This window comes from Myotis myotis, unplaced genomic scaffold, assembly GCF_014108235.1.
Source record: "Myotis myotis isolate mMyoMyo1 unplaced genomic scaffold, mMyoMyo1.p scaffold_m19_p_5, whole genome shotgun sequence".
Classification (NCBI taxonomy): Eukaryota; Metazoa; Chordata; class Mammalia; order Chiroptera; family Vespertilionidae; genus Myotis; species Myotis myotis.
The window spans coordinates 80,156,335-80,172,277 of NW_023416357.1; the positions used below are offsets into that span (position 1 = coordinate 80,156,335).

Sequence of the window (15,943 nt, forward strand, 5' to 3'; positions counted from 1 at the left end):
GGTATACTTACGTTCTTTTTGCTCATTTAAAGTACTCATTAAAAAGTGATTTACCCTCAAGCCTAACCTGTTTGTTCTCAGGTCCCAGGTCAAGTGCATGGACCTGAGATGCTCGCAAGGGGGATGGTGCCTCTGGATCCTATTCAGGAGTCCTCGAGCTTTGACCATCATGAGGCCACCCAGTCCCATTTCAAGCATTCATCTCGGAAGCCCTGCCTCTTACAATCACGGGGTAAGAAACAAGGTTTCTTATGGGGAAAAGAAGCAAACTGTTCAGGATGGGTGTGCCCTCGCTGTGTTGCTAAGTGCCTGTAATAAAGAAGCAGGTTTTCATTATTAAACATTATTGTCATTACTAATACTAGGGGAAATACAATTTACAGACTAACCCAGGAGTTAAATAATGTTACTAGGGAAGTAGACGAAATGTGCATAATGAACTTGGGTAGATATTACATTGCTTCTTGAATTGTTAGCATTCTAATGTCTAACAGATTTTTTTCTTACTGGAAAGTGCTGGGAAGCGATGGTATACTTTCAGCCTGGTTTTGAAACACTATAGTACATCATAAATTATTTTATAAAGAATCAATTTTAAAATTCATTTCATTTAAAAAATGTATAAAAACATTGTATACATTGCTCTTTCTAGGTTACTTTCAGAATTTTCAAACAATAGGAAAAGATGGAAAACATTTCTTTTTCGTGGAGAAACATGAGGAAAAGCATCATTTCAGGGTCATATAAATAAAAATTATTTTAATATTAGAGCTTAAATAAGTCTTTTCTATGCATTCTGGAGGGTAGCCGGCATTCATATGCTGGAGAAATCCATGTAAACCAATACACTGTGATATTTAACCCACCATTGCCCACCTATGACCTTCTAGGGCCGTGGTTGGCAAACTGCGGATCACGAGCCACATGCGGTTCTTTGGCCCTTTGAGTGTGGCTCTTCCTAAGCCTTAGGAGTACCCTAATTAAGTTAATAACAATGTACCTACCTACCTATATAGTTTAAGTTTAAAAAATTTGGCTCTCAAAAGAAATTTCAATCGTACTGTTGATATTTGGCTTTGTTGACTAATGAGTTTGCCGACCACTGTTCTAGGGTATATAAGGTCTCCACACTATACAGGGGGCGAAATCAGGAAATTGAAGAGGGTAGTCATGATTTTAAGTTCCAAATCAGACCTTCAGGCTACCAGAGCAACAGTGTTAGAGACCCTGGTACATCCAGTTGTTATTTAGTAAGTAGTTCTTTAACAAATGGAGGCATATACATTTATTCTCAATTTCTTCTTTGTGCTCTTCATCTTCCAGAGTGTTTCCTAGCTCCTGGAAGGCTATAGTGCTAGTTATTTAATCTTTCATACATTTTGCTTTAGCTTATTTTATTATTGTACCTCCTGAAAACAAGTAATAATTCAGTTTCAAATTCATTTCTCTAATATTACTTGGCAAGGGAGGATTTTAATATTGCAGTTTAAAATTTTTCTAATTGTTTCTACCCATTGCAGTTAGTATGATTATATGACATATTAAATATCTTTTATTAGATGAATGTCAACCCATACCTTTATATACTTATAAATGTCTCATTAACGTTTGAACCATATCTACATTTTATCAAAAAACTGGATAAGTGAGGGAAAAATGTAGAGGGACAAAAAATGGCAAAACTTACCCAGAAGTAGGAAGCCCCTTCCTACCTTGTGTTTTTTTACAACTAAATGGGATTCTGATGTCCTGTTATTTGTTCCTTGGACTGGAGAAAATAAAAAATAAATAAATTTTTAATAGGTATTTATTGATTTCAGAGAGGAAAGGAGAGCTAGAAACATCAATGATGTCTGGCCGGTGTGGCTCAGTGGATAGAGCATCGGCCTACGGACTGAAGGGTCCTGGGTTCAATTCCCAGTCAGGGCACATGCCTGGGTTGCAGGCTCCATCCCCAGTGTGGGGTGTGCAGGAAGCAGCCAATCAATGATTCTCTCTCATCAATGATGTTTTTATCTCTCTCCCCTTCTCCCTTCCTCTCAAATTAATAAACATATATTAAAAAGAAAAAAACATCAATGACGAGAGAGAATCGTTGATCAGTTGCCTCCTGCCCACCCACACTGGGCACCAAGCCCACAACCCAGACGTGCCCTGACTGGAAATTGAACCGTGACCTCCTGGTTCATAAGTTGACACTCAACTACTGAGCCATGCCGGCTGGCTGAGAAAATGAAATTTTGAGCTAGGCTTGAATCATGGGCTAAATGTTACTCAGTTCTGTAGCTGAGAGTAGGAACCTGGATTCTAGATCTGGCTCTGACATTCTTAATTGTGTGACTTTAGACAAGTTATTTGACCTCTCAGGGCCTCAGTTTCCCCTTCTTTAAGAGCATAGGGTTGGACCAAGTGATTTTAAGGATCCTTTTACATTATTCCTTATCCAGCTTAAGAGTAGAAGTCTTGAGAAAACAAGTCATGCTTTTTCTTCTTTAATTCTCTATTCTGTAGTGGAACATTGAACATGCTGGTGCAGGCAAAAGAGAGCCCTGGGCCCAGAGCAGAGCTGGTTTTACTCATAGCTCCTTTTTCCTCCCTCAGCTCTCCCTGCCACCCACGTTCCTGCCCCTCATCACGAGGGGAGTCCCAGAGACCAAACAATGGCTTCTGCACTATTCACGGCAGACTCCCAGGTGAGCCATGGGCCCCTCTGCCCTCCTCTGAGACCCTCATATCTGCCTCTCTTCCTGGAGATCTTTATAACAGTCTCCACCCAGGACACTCAATTCTTGATGTCCTGCCCACAGAGTAGACCCGCTCACCCCTCAATCCACCAGAGCCTGGCACCGTCACCTTTTCTTTCCCAGCACCCTGTAGGTTTGTAGCCAATTCTGTCCCTAACTCCAGGTTTGGGTAGTGGGTTTATCCCTGAGCTTTGGGGGAACTGAGTGTGGGGATCTCATATTTCAGGCGATGGTGAAGATCGAGGACATGGCTGTGTCCCTCATCCTGGAGGAGTGGGGATGTCAGAACCTGGCTCGGAGGAATCTCAATAGGGACAACAGGCAGGAGAATTATGGGAACGTGTTTTCCCAGGGTAAGAACAATGCAGGATTATTGTCTGATAAGATTGTTTTGCCTCTCTTTGTTAGTTGTGGGATCTCTGACATGTTCAATTGAGTGTTGACAAGGATTTAGAGACTACTGAGCCCATTTCTTCAGACCAGGTAGAGAATGGGAACATTTATGTTCTCATTTAACTTCAAAGCCTGGTACTGTGACTGACTCCCTGATTACAAGTAGATTTTATTTTTTATTTTTTTTTACCTCTACGTCATTTTTGCTGTTTGAAATCAGAAATATTCTTGTGTTCTGAATCCTCACTTCTTCCATCACTTTGTTACCTGGGAGGATTTTGCTCCACTTCCCTGTGGGTTACAACTTAGGTACCTCTATTGGGGGAGCATCTGTATTTTCTAGTGTAGAGGGCCAAGTGAGAACTGATCTTTGGTTCTAATCCTAACTTGGGACCATGTTCCTAAACCTACCAAGCAAGCATCCTTCTGTGGGCTTTCTGTCTTCTTCATCCTGTGAACCATGCTCTGTGACAGCTTTGCATAATTCTATGAACTTACATCTATACCTCCCTTTTGATCACGGTTCCCAATTTCCAAACCTAATAATAATCTATGAAGAGCTCTGGTCCCTAGGTATATAGCAGGGGTGGGGAACTGTTTTTCTGCCAAGGGCAATTTGGATGTTTATAACATCATTTGCAGGCCATACAAAATTATCAACTTAAAAATTAGCTTGCTATATTTGGTCAAACATTTCATTAACTCGCCCCTAATGCCTTGGCAGGGCCAGATCAAATGATTTTCTAGGCCTTATATGGCCCATGGGTTGGACGTTCCCCACTCCTAGTGTATAGTAAAGACAAAGAAGTTCTAAGGCATCAATCAATATAAGACAAAGAGACACAGTTGACATACATTCCCATTTGTCTCTGCTGAGAGACAGGACTGCAGAGGAGCTCTCAAATAATTCCTATCATAGGAAGTCCACGTGAGGCTTCTACCCGGGGAGGGCAAATGAGGGGAAACTTCATAAAGAAAGAATGTTACTATGAAACCTAAACTTTTGTTTTGAACCATCAGGAAAAATGGGTTTATGGTTTCTTGGTACTTACTCTTTGGATTAGGTGAAAATTAAGGCAAAGAACTGATCCATGTTTATAAGCTGGATATTACCTATTCCAAGATAACTTTTTTTAAAAATTGGGTTCAATCCAGATAGTTGAGGACCTTGGCTTGGAATTCAAAAGAAGAAGTCAATTTCCTCTTTCTTATGATTGGTTTAGTATTTATGGCAATTTCTTCACTAAAGTCAGGAGTTAAATATTATTCAGCTCTCTCAGGAGTTGCATTCAAGGGCCTGTCTGGGATAGTACAGACCTTCTTGGACAAGTTTCTTAAAGCCAAATAAAAAAGAGTTGGGATATATATAAACATATATAAAATATACCTTTATTGAACAATTTTTAATCTCTACTTAAAACAAAATGAATACAGCAGTCTACAATAAGAATATTCCAATGTCTTCATATGCTGATCGCTAAAGTGAGAGCGATTAATTAATCGCTGCATTAATAAAATTTTGTCGTCTTCTGGTGTCTCCGTCATGGGTATCTCTGGAATTGTCTTCATTTTCTTTTCTATTCTCTTTCAGTGAAGGTTTTAATTATGTTTACCAATGCCCCAACCAGCTTCTTCACCTTCATCTCTGTCTGCTCCATGCTGTTCTCCCTGATGGAGAGAAGCTTATTTCCTGTGTCTGAAGGTCCTTGTAACCTGCCAAGTTGAGAGTTCCTTGTTTTGCCCATTAACCATCTCCTTGTTGGTAAAAAATTTCACAGAATGGAGATGTTTTCACTTTCCTTTATTAATGATGCTCCTTTATTTCTGCTAATACCACTTATTTTCTAGGAAAGACCTGACCATTCTCTTATTAAGCTCATAAGTTCTTATATTAGAATCAGAACATGATTTTTTCCCATGTATATTTGTTTCTTCAAATTAATTATCAGGTGACCAAATAATAGAACTGTGAATTGTTAATGTCTTATGTTCTTTAATTCTTCATCCCTTCTTCCTTAACTGGTTCTGTCCCTCTGTTCGTTGCCCAGTAGATCTGTTCACTCCCATCTTCTCTGTACACTCTCTCTGTTGTCCTTTCCACTCTTCCTGCCCTCTTGTTCCCCAATTCTATTCCCTGTTTTCTATATTTTTTCTTCTATTTTATCTTTGATTAATACTGTGGGGTCATTTTGCAGGTATGTAGGAGCTTCCTGGAAAACAGTGTCATTTGATTAACCTATAGATTAAAAAGAAAAAGGTGTTATTTGTTTTTTCTATTTATTGTGTCAGGTTGTGAAAGCAGGAATGAGAATGAGGAGTCGACCTCCAAGGCTGAAATCACAAAAGACTCAGCATCACGTAGGGAGACGAGAGGAAGAATCCAGAAAGATTTTGGAGAAAAACATGAACAGCAGGGCAGAACAGCAGAAAGGCAGCAGAAGAATCCTGAGGAGAAAACTGGAAAAGAAAAGAAAGATTCAGGGCCAGCTACAGCCAAGGAAAAAAAAACAACCACCGGAGAGAGAGGTCCCAGGGAGAAGGGTAAAGGATTGGGAAGAAGCTTCAGTCTGAGCTCAAACTTTAACACCACTGAAGAAGTTCCAACAGGAACAAAGTCTCATAGGTGTGATGAATGTGGTAAATGCTTCACAAGGAGTTCAAGCCTTATTCGCCATAAAATCATCCACACTGGAGAAAAGCCCTATGAATGCAGTGAATGTGGGAAAGCCTTCAGTCTGAACTCAAACCTTGTCCTGCATCAGAGAATCCACACAGGAGAGAAACCTCATGAATGTAATGAGTGTGGCAAAGCCTTCAGTCATAGTTCAAATCTCATTCTGCATCAGCGAATTCACTCTGGAGAGAAACCTTATGAATGTAACGAGTGTGGGAAGGCCTTCAGCCAGAGCTCAGACCTTACAAAACATCAGAGAATCCACACAGGGGAGAAACCCTATGAATGTAGCGAATGTGGAAAAGCTTTCAACCGAAACTCATACCTTATTTTACATCGGCGAATTCACACCCGAGAAAAGCCCTATAAGTGCACTAAGTGTGGCAAGGCCTTCACCCGGAGCTCGACTCTCACTCTGCATCACAGAATCCATACCAGAGAGCGAGCCTCTGAGTACAGTCCAGCTTCTCTTGATGCGTTTGGAGCATTCCTGAAAAGCTGTGTGTAAAGTGAGAATTTGCTGACAAGCCATTTCCCCCTTTTGTTTCTAAATTTATTTCAAAGATGTGTGCTCATGGAAGGGAATAAACATCCTCAACAGATTTAAAAACACACACATACTTTTTAAGGATCCTTATAGTTAGATTAGCAGTGTTCTACCTTTGCATAGTCTGTGGGCATATAATTCTTCCATACAGCCCCTGTAGGGAAGCTAGTCATATGGATAAGCTACATGATATTTCCTTAAGAGATAAAAGCACACACAGCAAAATGTCACACTTTTCAGTAATGAGGATACCTTTAAAGCACTATTGAACTCTCAGCAACCATGATACAGAATTGAAAGATTAAAATTGGCTCTCTAAAAATGATACTTAGGTTAAAAGCTTCTTGCTGCAATCAAGCCCTGGTTGGCCAACATCTTGCTGTACCTTCTTTCTCAAAAAAAGAGGGATAGTTAAAACAAAAACTACATTGGGACATGCTGCTTGAACTAGTTATATATATAAGATATATATGAACACTGGTAGCCTACCAAAGCTATAGAAATCTAGGACTGTGCTGATCAGTATCAAACCAAAGATTTCTATCTCTTCATGAAAGAGAGGGTATGTGCACCAGTCTCCAATTCCAAAGGATTGCCACAAATGTAGATGGTTTTATCCTCATCTATGAGATAAATTCTACTGAAATGGCAACAATGATTCAAAATACTTCTCTCCCTTCTGGAAGAAATCCCTAAAGCACTAATCACACTCTGAAATGCATTTCTCCACAAGTTAGCACTTGATTATATACCGTCTTGTAATCTTTTATTGTTTCATGTATGAAATTTCTCATTACCCCCCAAAAGAGATGCTTTGACAAGGGATATATTTATATCCTTACAGCACTGGGCACAGTGCTGAACACATAAGGAGCACTCATTATGCCTGACTTCTAACAGGACTTTTGCACTTATGATAAAGCCCTGTGAATCATGAGTACCTGAAATATGGTAGCCTGGCCCAGCTTTTGAAGAGGACATTAGAGCCTGAGGCATGCTAAAGCTCCAGGGTCTTATGCTATTTTTATCCTAAACAAAAGAAAGGCGCCATTTAGTCACCTGCGTAGACTTTCTAAACATGGATTAGTGAGTAAATACCATGGAATGTCAGAAATGACTCCATTATCTCATCTTAAGAAAAAGACAAAAACTTACTAAGGCCATTTTTTGACATCTTTTTATGACAAAGATCTTAGCCAGTATTTTCTTCAGTCAGCTGCTGAACAACCTAATGATTTGGGCACTTTCTGAATCATTTGTAACTTTAAATAATAGTTCAGACTATGTATTTTTTGTTGCTTTTCAGAAAAAGGAAGATGTAGGAAGCATTTTCTCCCACACTTTCCAGAAACTTCACAAAAGCATTTGACATCATTAGCTGGCCATTACTAAATGTGTTAGTTGCTCTGAGAAGTTCACCGAATTGCTAAGATTTGGTTGGTTGTATCACAGTTGTACTACAGTGTCTTTTCTCTCTCATCACTAAAAACTGAGGTGGGGTTATAAAATTTGGATCTTTTCTATCTGTGCAAGAAGATGCAATTGGCTGCTTGGAAGCCAATGCCAGAGACTTCAGATGCAAGAAACCCAAGTATCGGGGGGCTACTACATAGGTAGTCATCAGGGACTCAGGTAAAGATGACTGCTCATGAGAGCATGCAAAAAATTGTAAGCTCTACAGAAACTTAAGACACAGAATAAGAACACACCTGAAGACTATCCTCGTAACAGGAGACCCCCAATAGAGATTGAGATTTTCCATCAAGAAACAAAACTAAGACGCATCATTTTGCTAATCAGCAACTCGAGCCCATGAGACAGCATGGTTTTATGGGGAGCCAATGAGGTGGGGCAGCTATGGCCTCAGCTCCAGACCAAACTGCAATCTGCATAGCAGTAATTCTTTCGCCTCTCTATACCTTGGACCAACCACAGTTTCTCTGTAGTTTCTAAGCAGTTTCATCAGTGTTGCCTGGGAAACTTCAAAGAAGTCAGCTGGTGACAAGAATATTTCTATCTATTCAACTTAAGAAAAATAGAAAAGATACTCCAGAAACGTATACCTGAGGAACGTTTTATAGTAAAGTGAAAGTAGAAGAAATGCTTCTAGGATTTTCTTCATAATGAACCACAGTGATGGTTGCATAGAAAACCGCTGGTGCTTTTGAGCAAAGACTTGATGCTGGGAAGCAGCTGAAAGCAGTGAGCTGCTTACCTCCAGATACTGATCAAAGCACTGACTACTCTTAAGAGGGAACGAACTTTGATTGGTTCTTCATTGGCTTTTTTATTAGCCAGAACTACGTGCTGACATAACTCAGCCATGTTTTTTAATGAAAATTAAAGTAACCTGTGCCCCCACATTTAATTCCCGTTTTTCTGGGACATTGACTGTGTGGGCAGCCGCTGTGGTTGCTCCAGATCTTCAGCAGACACACGCCTTGAAGCAGCTGCTTAAAGATGTTTCCTAAAGAAAACAGGCTACAGCTGGTGGTTAAAACCATTTGCTTTGCATTGCATTCATCAGCTGCTCAAAGCAAATTGCAATTGGCGTATGGTCAAAAACGCTTACAACATCTAAAAAGGGTTCAGGATAGTCATTCAAAATTCTTGACTGGGTGAAGCCTGTTAATAGTTTAAACAGTAGCATGTAAGTTCACCTATTGGAAGTTTTTGAAGGGCTTCTTAAAACAATACCTTAACTTTGCCAGGAAAAGAAGTAAAGTTCTTCAAGTCGTGGGGTATTTGTTTCTACTGTGGCCTGGCAGGCAAGGCGAAAGCCTGAGAATAGAGATGTATGAGGCATCTTGTTGAATGCACTTAGTATTTTATTAAAGGCATAAAAGTGAAACTATGCTAAATATGTACAGAGAGGTTAATATGTTTGTTATGTGAGACAATTCATATCTTATGTACATCAGAGAATTCATTCCAGAAGGAAACCTCTTGAATGTGATAATATGGCAAAGCCTATAATCACACTTCAGCGCATCAGAAAGCTTACACTGTAAATAAACTTTATTAATATTATATGTGAGGAAACCTTTCATGTATAGCACTCGTTGCTTTGGACAGAAAATGAATTCCATCAGTATGTTACAATTGTAATGAATTTCAGAAACACTGCAGAGGACACTCAATCTTAACTCCAGAGGATCCACAGAAGAAAAAAATGTGGGGAAATAGCAAAATGTACAACTTCTTACAAAAATTGTCAGTGTTGGGTACTTCTATATATTTTATATGACCTTAATGTCAGTGTCTGTGTTTTGTACCTTCAGCCCCTGTTGCTATTCTGTATATTCTCTGTAGGCAAAGAATGTGTTTTATTTTACTCTATTTGACAGAACATATCATTTCAAAAAAAGCAGAGTTTTAGAGTGAATAGTAAAGAAGTTGATGTGATTACAGACACAAAAAAAAATCACAGAACTGAGGAGGGGGAATATGAGAAAAAATCTTCATAGTTTAGTGCTTATCAAATCAGAAGAGGAAGTTAGTAGATGCAATAAGAGAGACAAGTTAGCCCGGCCTGTGTGGTTCAGTTGGTTGAGCGTCCCATGCACCAAGAGATCACCGGTTCAATTCCTGGTCAGGGCACATGCTCAGGTTGTGGGCTCAATCCCCAGTAGGGTGCATGCAGGAGACAACTGATTGATGTATCTCATCAATGTTTATCTCCCTCTCCCTTCTCTGAAATCAATAAAAAATAAATAAATAAATAAAAGAGAGACAGGTTAATGGGGCACTAAAATGAAATAATTCCTATAAACATGCAGCTTCCTGAGAGTTTTCCAAGCCAGAAAGTTGACCTCTTAGCTGCCAAGTCACCATTTTAAGCAAAGAGAATGGTTTCTCTGAGCTTGTCGGGGAGTAAGAGGGTCTTCTCCATGAAATAAGAGTAGGGAGAGTATTAGGCCAGTTGACTGGGTTCTATAAACCGTAGCCCTGCTTCCCCCACTAACTTAAATGTTTATGCTTAGATTTGGGGTAGGAAAACGCCAAGATGGGCTCTTGCCTAGAAAATAGTGACAGAGGCACCCAGTTCCTGGCATTGCAGGAAGTTTTTCTGATAAGCATTTTTGCGGTGTTCCTATTGGCTGTACTGTGTACCTTTCCTGCTCCTGCTTACTTTCCCTAGTTTATGATGATAAGAGAGAGGGCTTGTGAAGATTTATAGCTGTGAAAGAACTTTTTCCTAATTTTTATCCTAGACCTGATCACCTTTTATTCCAGAGTTTGATCATGCTGATGTACTCATCTAAGGCTAGCTAACCAGGTTCACTCATCCTACCGTCCTCGTGGAAGATTCGTTGTGTGAATTGGAGTAGCTATTAAAATGTAGTCAAACAGTGACAGCAATACTTGCCAGAGGAGCCATGTTTTGTGTGTCCCACTCTGAGCAACTTCTCAAAAAATGGGCTGGGGCTCCCCATCTGAGAAACCGAGTGAAGGTCTGCAGGTTGCAAAGTGAAATGTGGAATCAGAAGTAGAAATGAGTGGTATAAATAGATCTTTCATAAAAGTAGATTTCAGCTACTACTGGAGAATTTAATAAAAAGCATTTGAAAAGTTTTCTTAACAGATTTAGGTTTCATTTTTAGAATGGATACATTTAAAAGCAGTTACTTATTTTGCTATTCAAATTAATTTTTTATTATATATGAAAATGAAATTGTTTTACTTTTCAAAGCTTTGTGAAACAAACTTGAAGTTATAGGGAGGTAAGCCATCTCCAACTCTGCAGGTCAAACAAAAGTTTGGGAAGTACTTTGAATATCTCATAATATAGACTGTCTTAACATGAGAACTTTGTTTCATATTATCTGGTTCTATTTCCTAGTGGACACCACAAACCTCATGTTTTTCTCTTATCCTAAAACAGTGGAAGGTAAAGAGTGGGTACTAGACTTCTAAACAATGGTCCGCTGTTATTTTAACAATTTTTTTTAATCTCTTAAGATTCTCACCTTCATTTACTAAATTATGACTCACTTCAAATTACATAGTAATCAGCAAAGTTAATTGGTCTTAAAATTGTATTTCCTCCCTTCAGCAAGCACTCATTAAGCAGTGAGAATGAGTGTTTTAAGATATAAATGAGTGTTTTAAGATATAAAGAATGAGATCGGTGAGTGATTTAAAGGTGGTTTTGAAACTTGGATTTCATTGCAGTTTCAGATTTAGGGGTTAAGTTCCTTTGATCCAGGGAAGGGACTAGGCAGCTGCTATCATTTAGTTTCCCGACAAGGTCAGGTGTGTTGGGAAGGGTTGTAACAGCCCTGCACTCCTGGCCGAGGAGGAGTAATGAGGTGTCTGGTGGAGGGAGAAGAGAGAATCGTGAGGATGTGCTGAGGTCAGTGCTTGCCTTCCCCCTCACCTCAGCTAGTTAACAGCTTATGGTTTTAGTCTGCCCTGGCAAGAACAAAGCATGTTAGACTGAAAGGTGCTTCTGCAAATAGCAGAGGTTCTTAGAGGAAGACAAATACATGAGGGGGTGGGGTGGGAGGAAGTGGACTATGAATATGCAGGAAAATCTTGTTTTAAAAATATAACTTTAGGGGTAAGGGATAGGATATGCAAGCAAAATCAGTTATTTTAAAATGAACATGTATTTTTATTAACTTTTAGTTAAATATAGATTATTACAGCCAGCTCAACATGATAAGCCCAGGTCTGTGGAGAGAGCTAACTCAGGCATTCATTGTCTTGTTGATCTATAGACTGGACAGAACAAACCTTTCCTGTTCTGTCGTTCTTGGTTTCTTAACTTAGAATAAATTAGACAAAAGGAAGACACTTGTCTTTGTATACCTGCAAAATTAAGTTATTGCTGTTAAAACCTGACCTTTTCACTAGTCTTTGAAGAGTCCAGATGCTTGGTAGGTGTTCAGTAAATTATTTTTAAATTGAATTTGTTCTTTTAAAATCCTCAACATCTCTAGAAAGGCTTCTTTCAGTGAATAATGGAAAGTGGTTGGGTTTTTTTAAGTTAGGGAACTTCTCCATTGAAAATAATTTAAACATGAACTTACTGAAGTTTCAATCATGTGAAATGGGAGCAAAGTAAACTGTACACACATTTATAGCCAATGGTCCATTTTGGGAGGCCGGGGGTGTCTGACAAAGAAATTAGAGTAGTGAGGTTTGGGAAGGAAACGGGATTTGTAATAAATATTCTCTTCATGTTGTTTCTCTCCTGGGTCATGGTAAAACAATAAATTATCATCTCTAGGTAACAATGTCTGTGGTATTTTTTTTTTCATCCTTGGTTGCATAAACAATTTCATAGTTAACTGGAACTATGACCCACAAACAACCCAAATGAAATTGTTTTAAGTCATTTCACCAGAACTCCCTATGAAATGCCACCTTAGAGCTCTGGCTAGGTAGCTTCTTGGAAAGGGTGACAGGATGAAAAGCCATAGAATAAAGTAGCTTTTTAGTCATTCCTCCCCCCCCTCCCCCCCCAAAAAAAATTTCTCATTAGATGGAACTTTTAAAATAACCTTTGAGCAACTTATGGCCTGGAAAAATCCTAATGGTGAGTACTGCTGAAATCTGAGTTTAGATCTAAACTGACCTCTAACCTAATAACCTTGTTTTGTTATTACATAATATATTGAAACAAACTTAGTGTGATTTTTTTAAGTAAATAAAAGGAGGCACAAGTGAAGAACTATTTTTATGCAGTTATCTTCGCAAGCAAATCCTGGTTCAGGCGAACTTCACCCTATCCTGTCCGTCTTAGCCCGCACCCTCCAGAGACCAGAACCTGAGGTGAGGGCTTGTGTGCCGGTGATTTATTTTAGAAAGTGATTCCAGAGGGCAGAAGTGAGGGACGGTGGACAGCAATGGGAAGAAACCAGTACATTATTGAATATGGTCACTGCTGTGGACAAGGGGCCCCATGAGAGATTCAGGTCCCAAGTTTAAAGGCCTGGGTGTCAAGAGGACCAGAGTCTTACAGTCCCCCCAGGGCAGACAAGAGTCCCAGGAGTCAAAGGTCAAGGTTTACACCTACCAAGACTTCTCAATCTTTCACTCTGTCCAGTCCAGTTCAAACCCTGGACTACCTTCACGTCCTCCGTTCCTGTGCCTCAGTTACAGAAAGCTGTGGAAGAAAACACGCAGACATGGCCACGGTCATTCTTAAGAGTGTCCCTGCCTTAGTCTTGAATTCACAGTCTGGGTGTCTCCTGCTCCCCAAACTCCCATGCCTACCACAGCCTCACCTCACCCTTTCTCGGCAGACACACTTCAGTATTCTTTCCCAAGGGCCTCAGGCCATCAGATGTGCTCCACTTTCTGGAATTGCCTGCCCCCCTGGAGCCCCTTGCCTTGCTGCCTGCCAAGGGATGTGGCCTTGCTCTGGGTCCTCCAGGCTCCTCACCCTTCAAATCTGTTCTATGTTTATTTTTTTAAAAATACATTTTATTGATTTCTTACAGAGAGGAAGGGAGAGGAGAGGGATAGAGAGTTAGAAACATCGATGAGAGAGAAACATCGATCAGCTGCCTCCTGCACACCCCACTGGGGATTTGCCCGCAACCAAGGTACATGCCCTTGACCAGAATTGAACCTGGGACCTTTGAGTCCGCAGGCCGACGCTCTACCCACTTAGCCAAACCGGCCAGGGCTCTGTTCTATGTTTAAATGAGCATAAACCTGTAGCTTTAAGGAGCAAAACCAAATTTTTAAGTATCACTTGTTTAACCTTGTCCCTTCCATTGAGCTACCAAATTCCTCTACCAATTGGAGCATAACCACTGTTTTCATCTCTTCGCTGTTGATATCCTCCCTCCTCAAGCCTCTGTAACTGAGCTGTTTTCTTTTTTTCTTTTTTCTTTTTTTAATATATTTTATTGATTTTTTACAGAGAGGAAGGGAGAGAGATAGAAAGTTAGAAACATCAATGAGAGAGAAACATCAATCAGCTGCCTCCTGCACATCTCCCACTGGGGATGTGCCCACAACCAAGGTACATGCCCTTGACCAGAATCAAACCTGGGACCCCTCAGTCCACAGGCCGACGCTCTATCCACTGAGCCAAACCGGTTTCGGCTGAGCTGTTTTCTTAACCATTTAAATGGTCACTGATGTTCTTGACAGTATTTTTTCTTCATTCTTCCTTACATTTCTATAATATTTGACCATTTCCTTGAAACCCTGTCAGTTCGCATTACTCTGTCCTTCAACTTCTCTCTTCCTCAACTCATCCTATATAATAAAGAGGTAATTTGCAAATTAACCCTCATGCCTTCACAAGATGGCTGCCTACAACCAGGCCAGCAGGGGGGTTAGTAGCAGGGGGGTTAGTGAGGGATGACCAAATGACTGAACAAGCAGGCTGTGTGGGGCGACCAGGCCAGCAGGGGGGGGAAGTTGGGGCAACCAGGCCGGCGGGGATGGGGCAGGTAGGGGCGACCGGGCTGGGGGGGGGGGGCAGTTAGGGGCGATCAGGCTGGCAGGGGGGAGTTAGGGGCGACCAGGCAGGCAGGCAGGTAAGTGATTAGGAGCCAGCAGTCCAGGATTGTGAGAGGGGTGTCCGAGGGGTCCCAGATTGGAGAGGGTGCAGGCTGGGCTGAGGGGACGTCCCCCACACACACACATGAATTTCATGCACCGGGCCTCTAGTGAATAATAACCATGAATTTTCTCTAATCTACATATCAACTTTGTGAAGACAGTTGCCCCATTTTACAGCTGTGGAAACTAAGGACTGGAAAGTGAAGTGGTTTACCCATTAAGTGGCAGAGCTAGGTTTTAAAACTAGATGCGTCTGACTCCAGCAACCCAAGTTCTTTCCACCACTTCATTGTCACTTGTCCTTTATGAACTCAGTTATTCTCCCTCCATACATCCATCACCTATGGTTACACACACAGGCATTGGAGCCAGTTCATCTAGGATCAAATTATCTACCACTTACTTGCTGTGTCTTAGTTTTCTCATCTGCAAAATGGGTATAGAGTTATTATAAGCATTAAGTAAGCCATTACATGTAAAGCACCTACAACAGTGCCTATCATAAATGTTCCAAAATATTAGCTATTATTATTTCCTCCATGGGCCTCTAGCTCTTCTCTTCCAAATATTCACTTACGCCCAGATCCCTTTATAAGGTGAAACACAGTGGTTGTGTACTCCATCCCATTAGTCCCTAAAGACCTGATCATGTGAAATCAGGTCTTTGTGAAAATTGAGGACCCAGACACTGGGCCCATTTTAGTCCCAGATGCTATGGACAGAATTTCACATGATCTCTCTGATTCTCTCAAATTGCCCCAATCCTTGCTTAATTCTTTCCCCTGCCCCAGTCCTTCAGCTGATGCAATTCCTTTTGCAATCCCAAATCCTGTGAGGAATCAAATATTTCCTAGAATGATGAAAATTGCTGTACAGGTTTAAGAGGCCTTTCTTGTCCCAAACTACCCATGTCCCTTGCCAGTAGTTACCACCACTGCCTCCAAGTCTCAAGTGTCATCCACTTCAGATTCTTAAACTAAGGAGGTGCTTGGCTGACTCTAAGGCAGCCGTGGGCAAACTACGGCCCGCGGGCCAGATCCAGCCCGTTTGAAATGA

At 40.7% G+C, this 15,943-nt stretch overlaps 1 protein-coding gene across 1 annotated transcript in view; it reads left to right on the forward strand.

The window, feature by feature from the left end:
* The window catches only part of ZSCAN21 (zinc finger and SCAN domain containing 21), a 44,807-nt gene that overhangs the window by 8,913 nt on the left and 19,951 nt on the right, over positions 1–15,943 (forward strand). The window contains exons 3-6 of the mRNA XM_036309937.1: positions 82–232; positions 2,602–2,693; positions 2,971–3,097; positions 5,427–6,242. Coding sequence (XP_036165830.1) covers positions 82–232; positions 2,602–2,693; positions 2,971–3,097; positions 5,427–6,242 — 1,186 coding nt within the window. The remainder of the gene's footprint in view (positions 1–81; positions 233–2,601; positions 2,694–2,970; positions 3,098–5,426; positions 6,243–15,943) is intronic.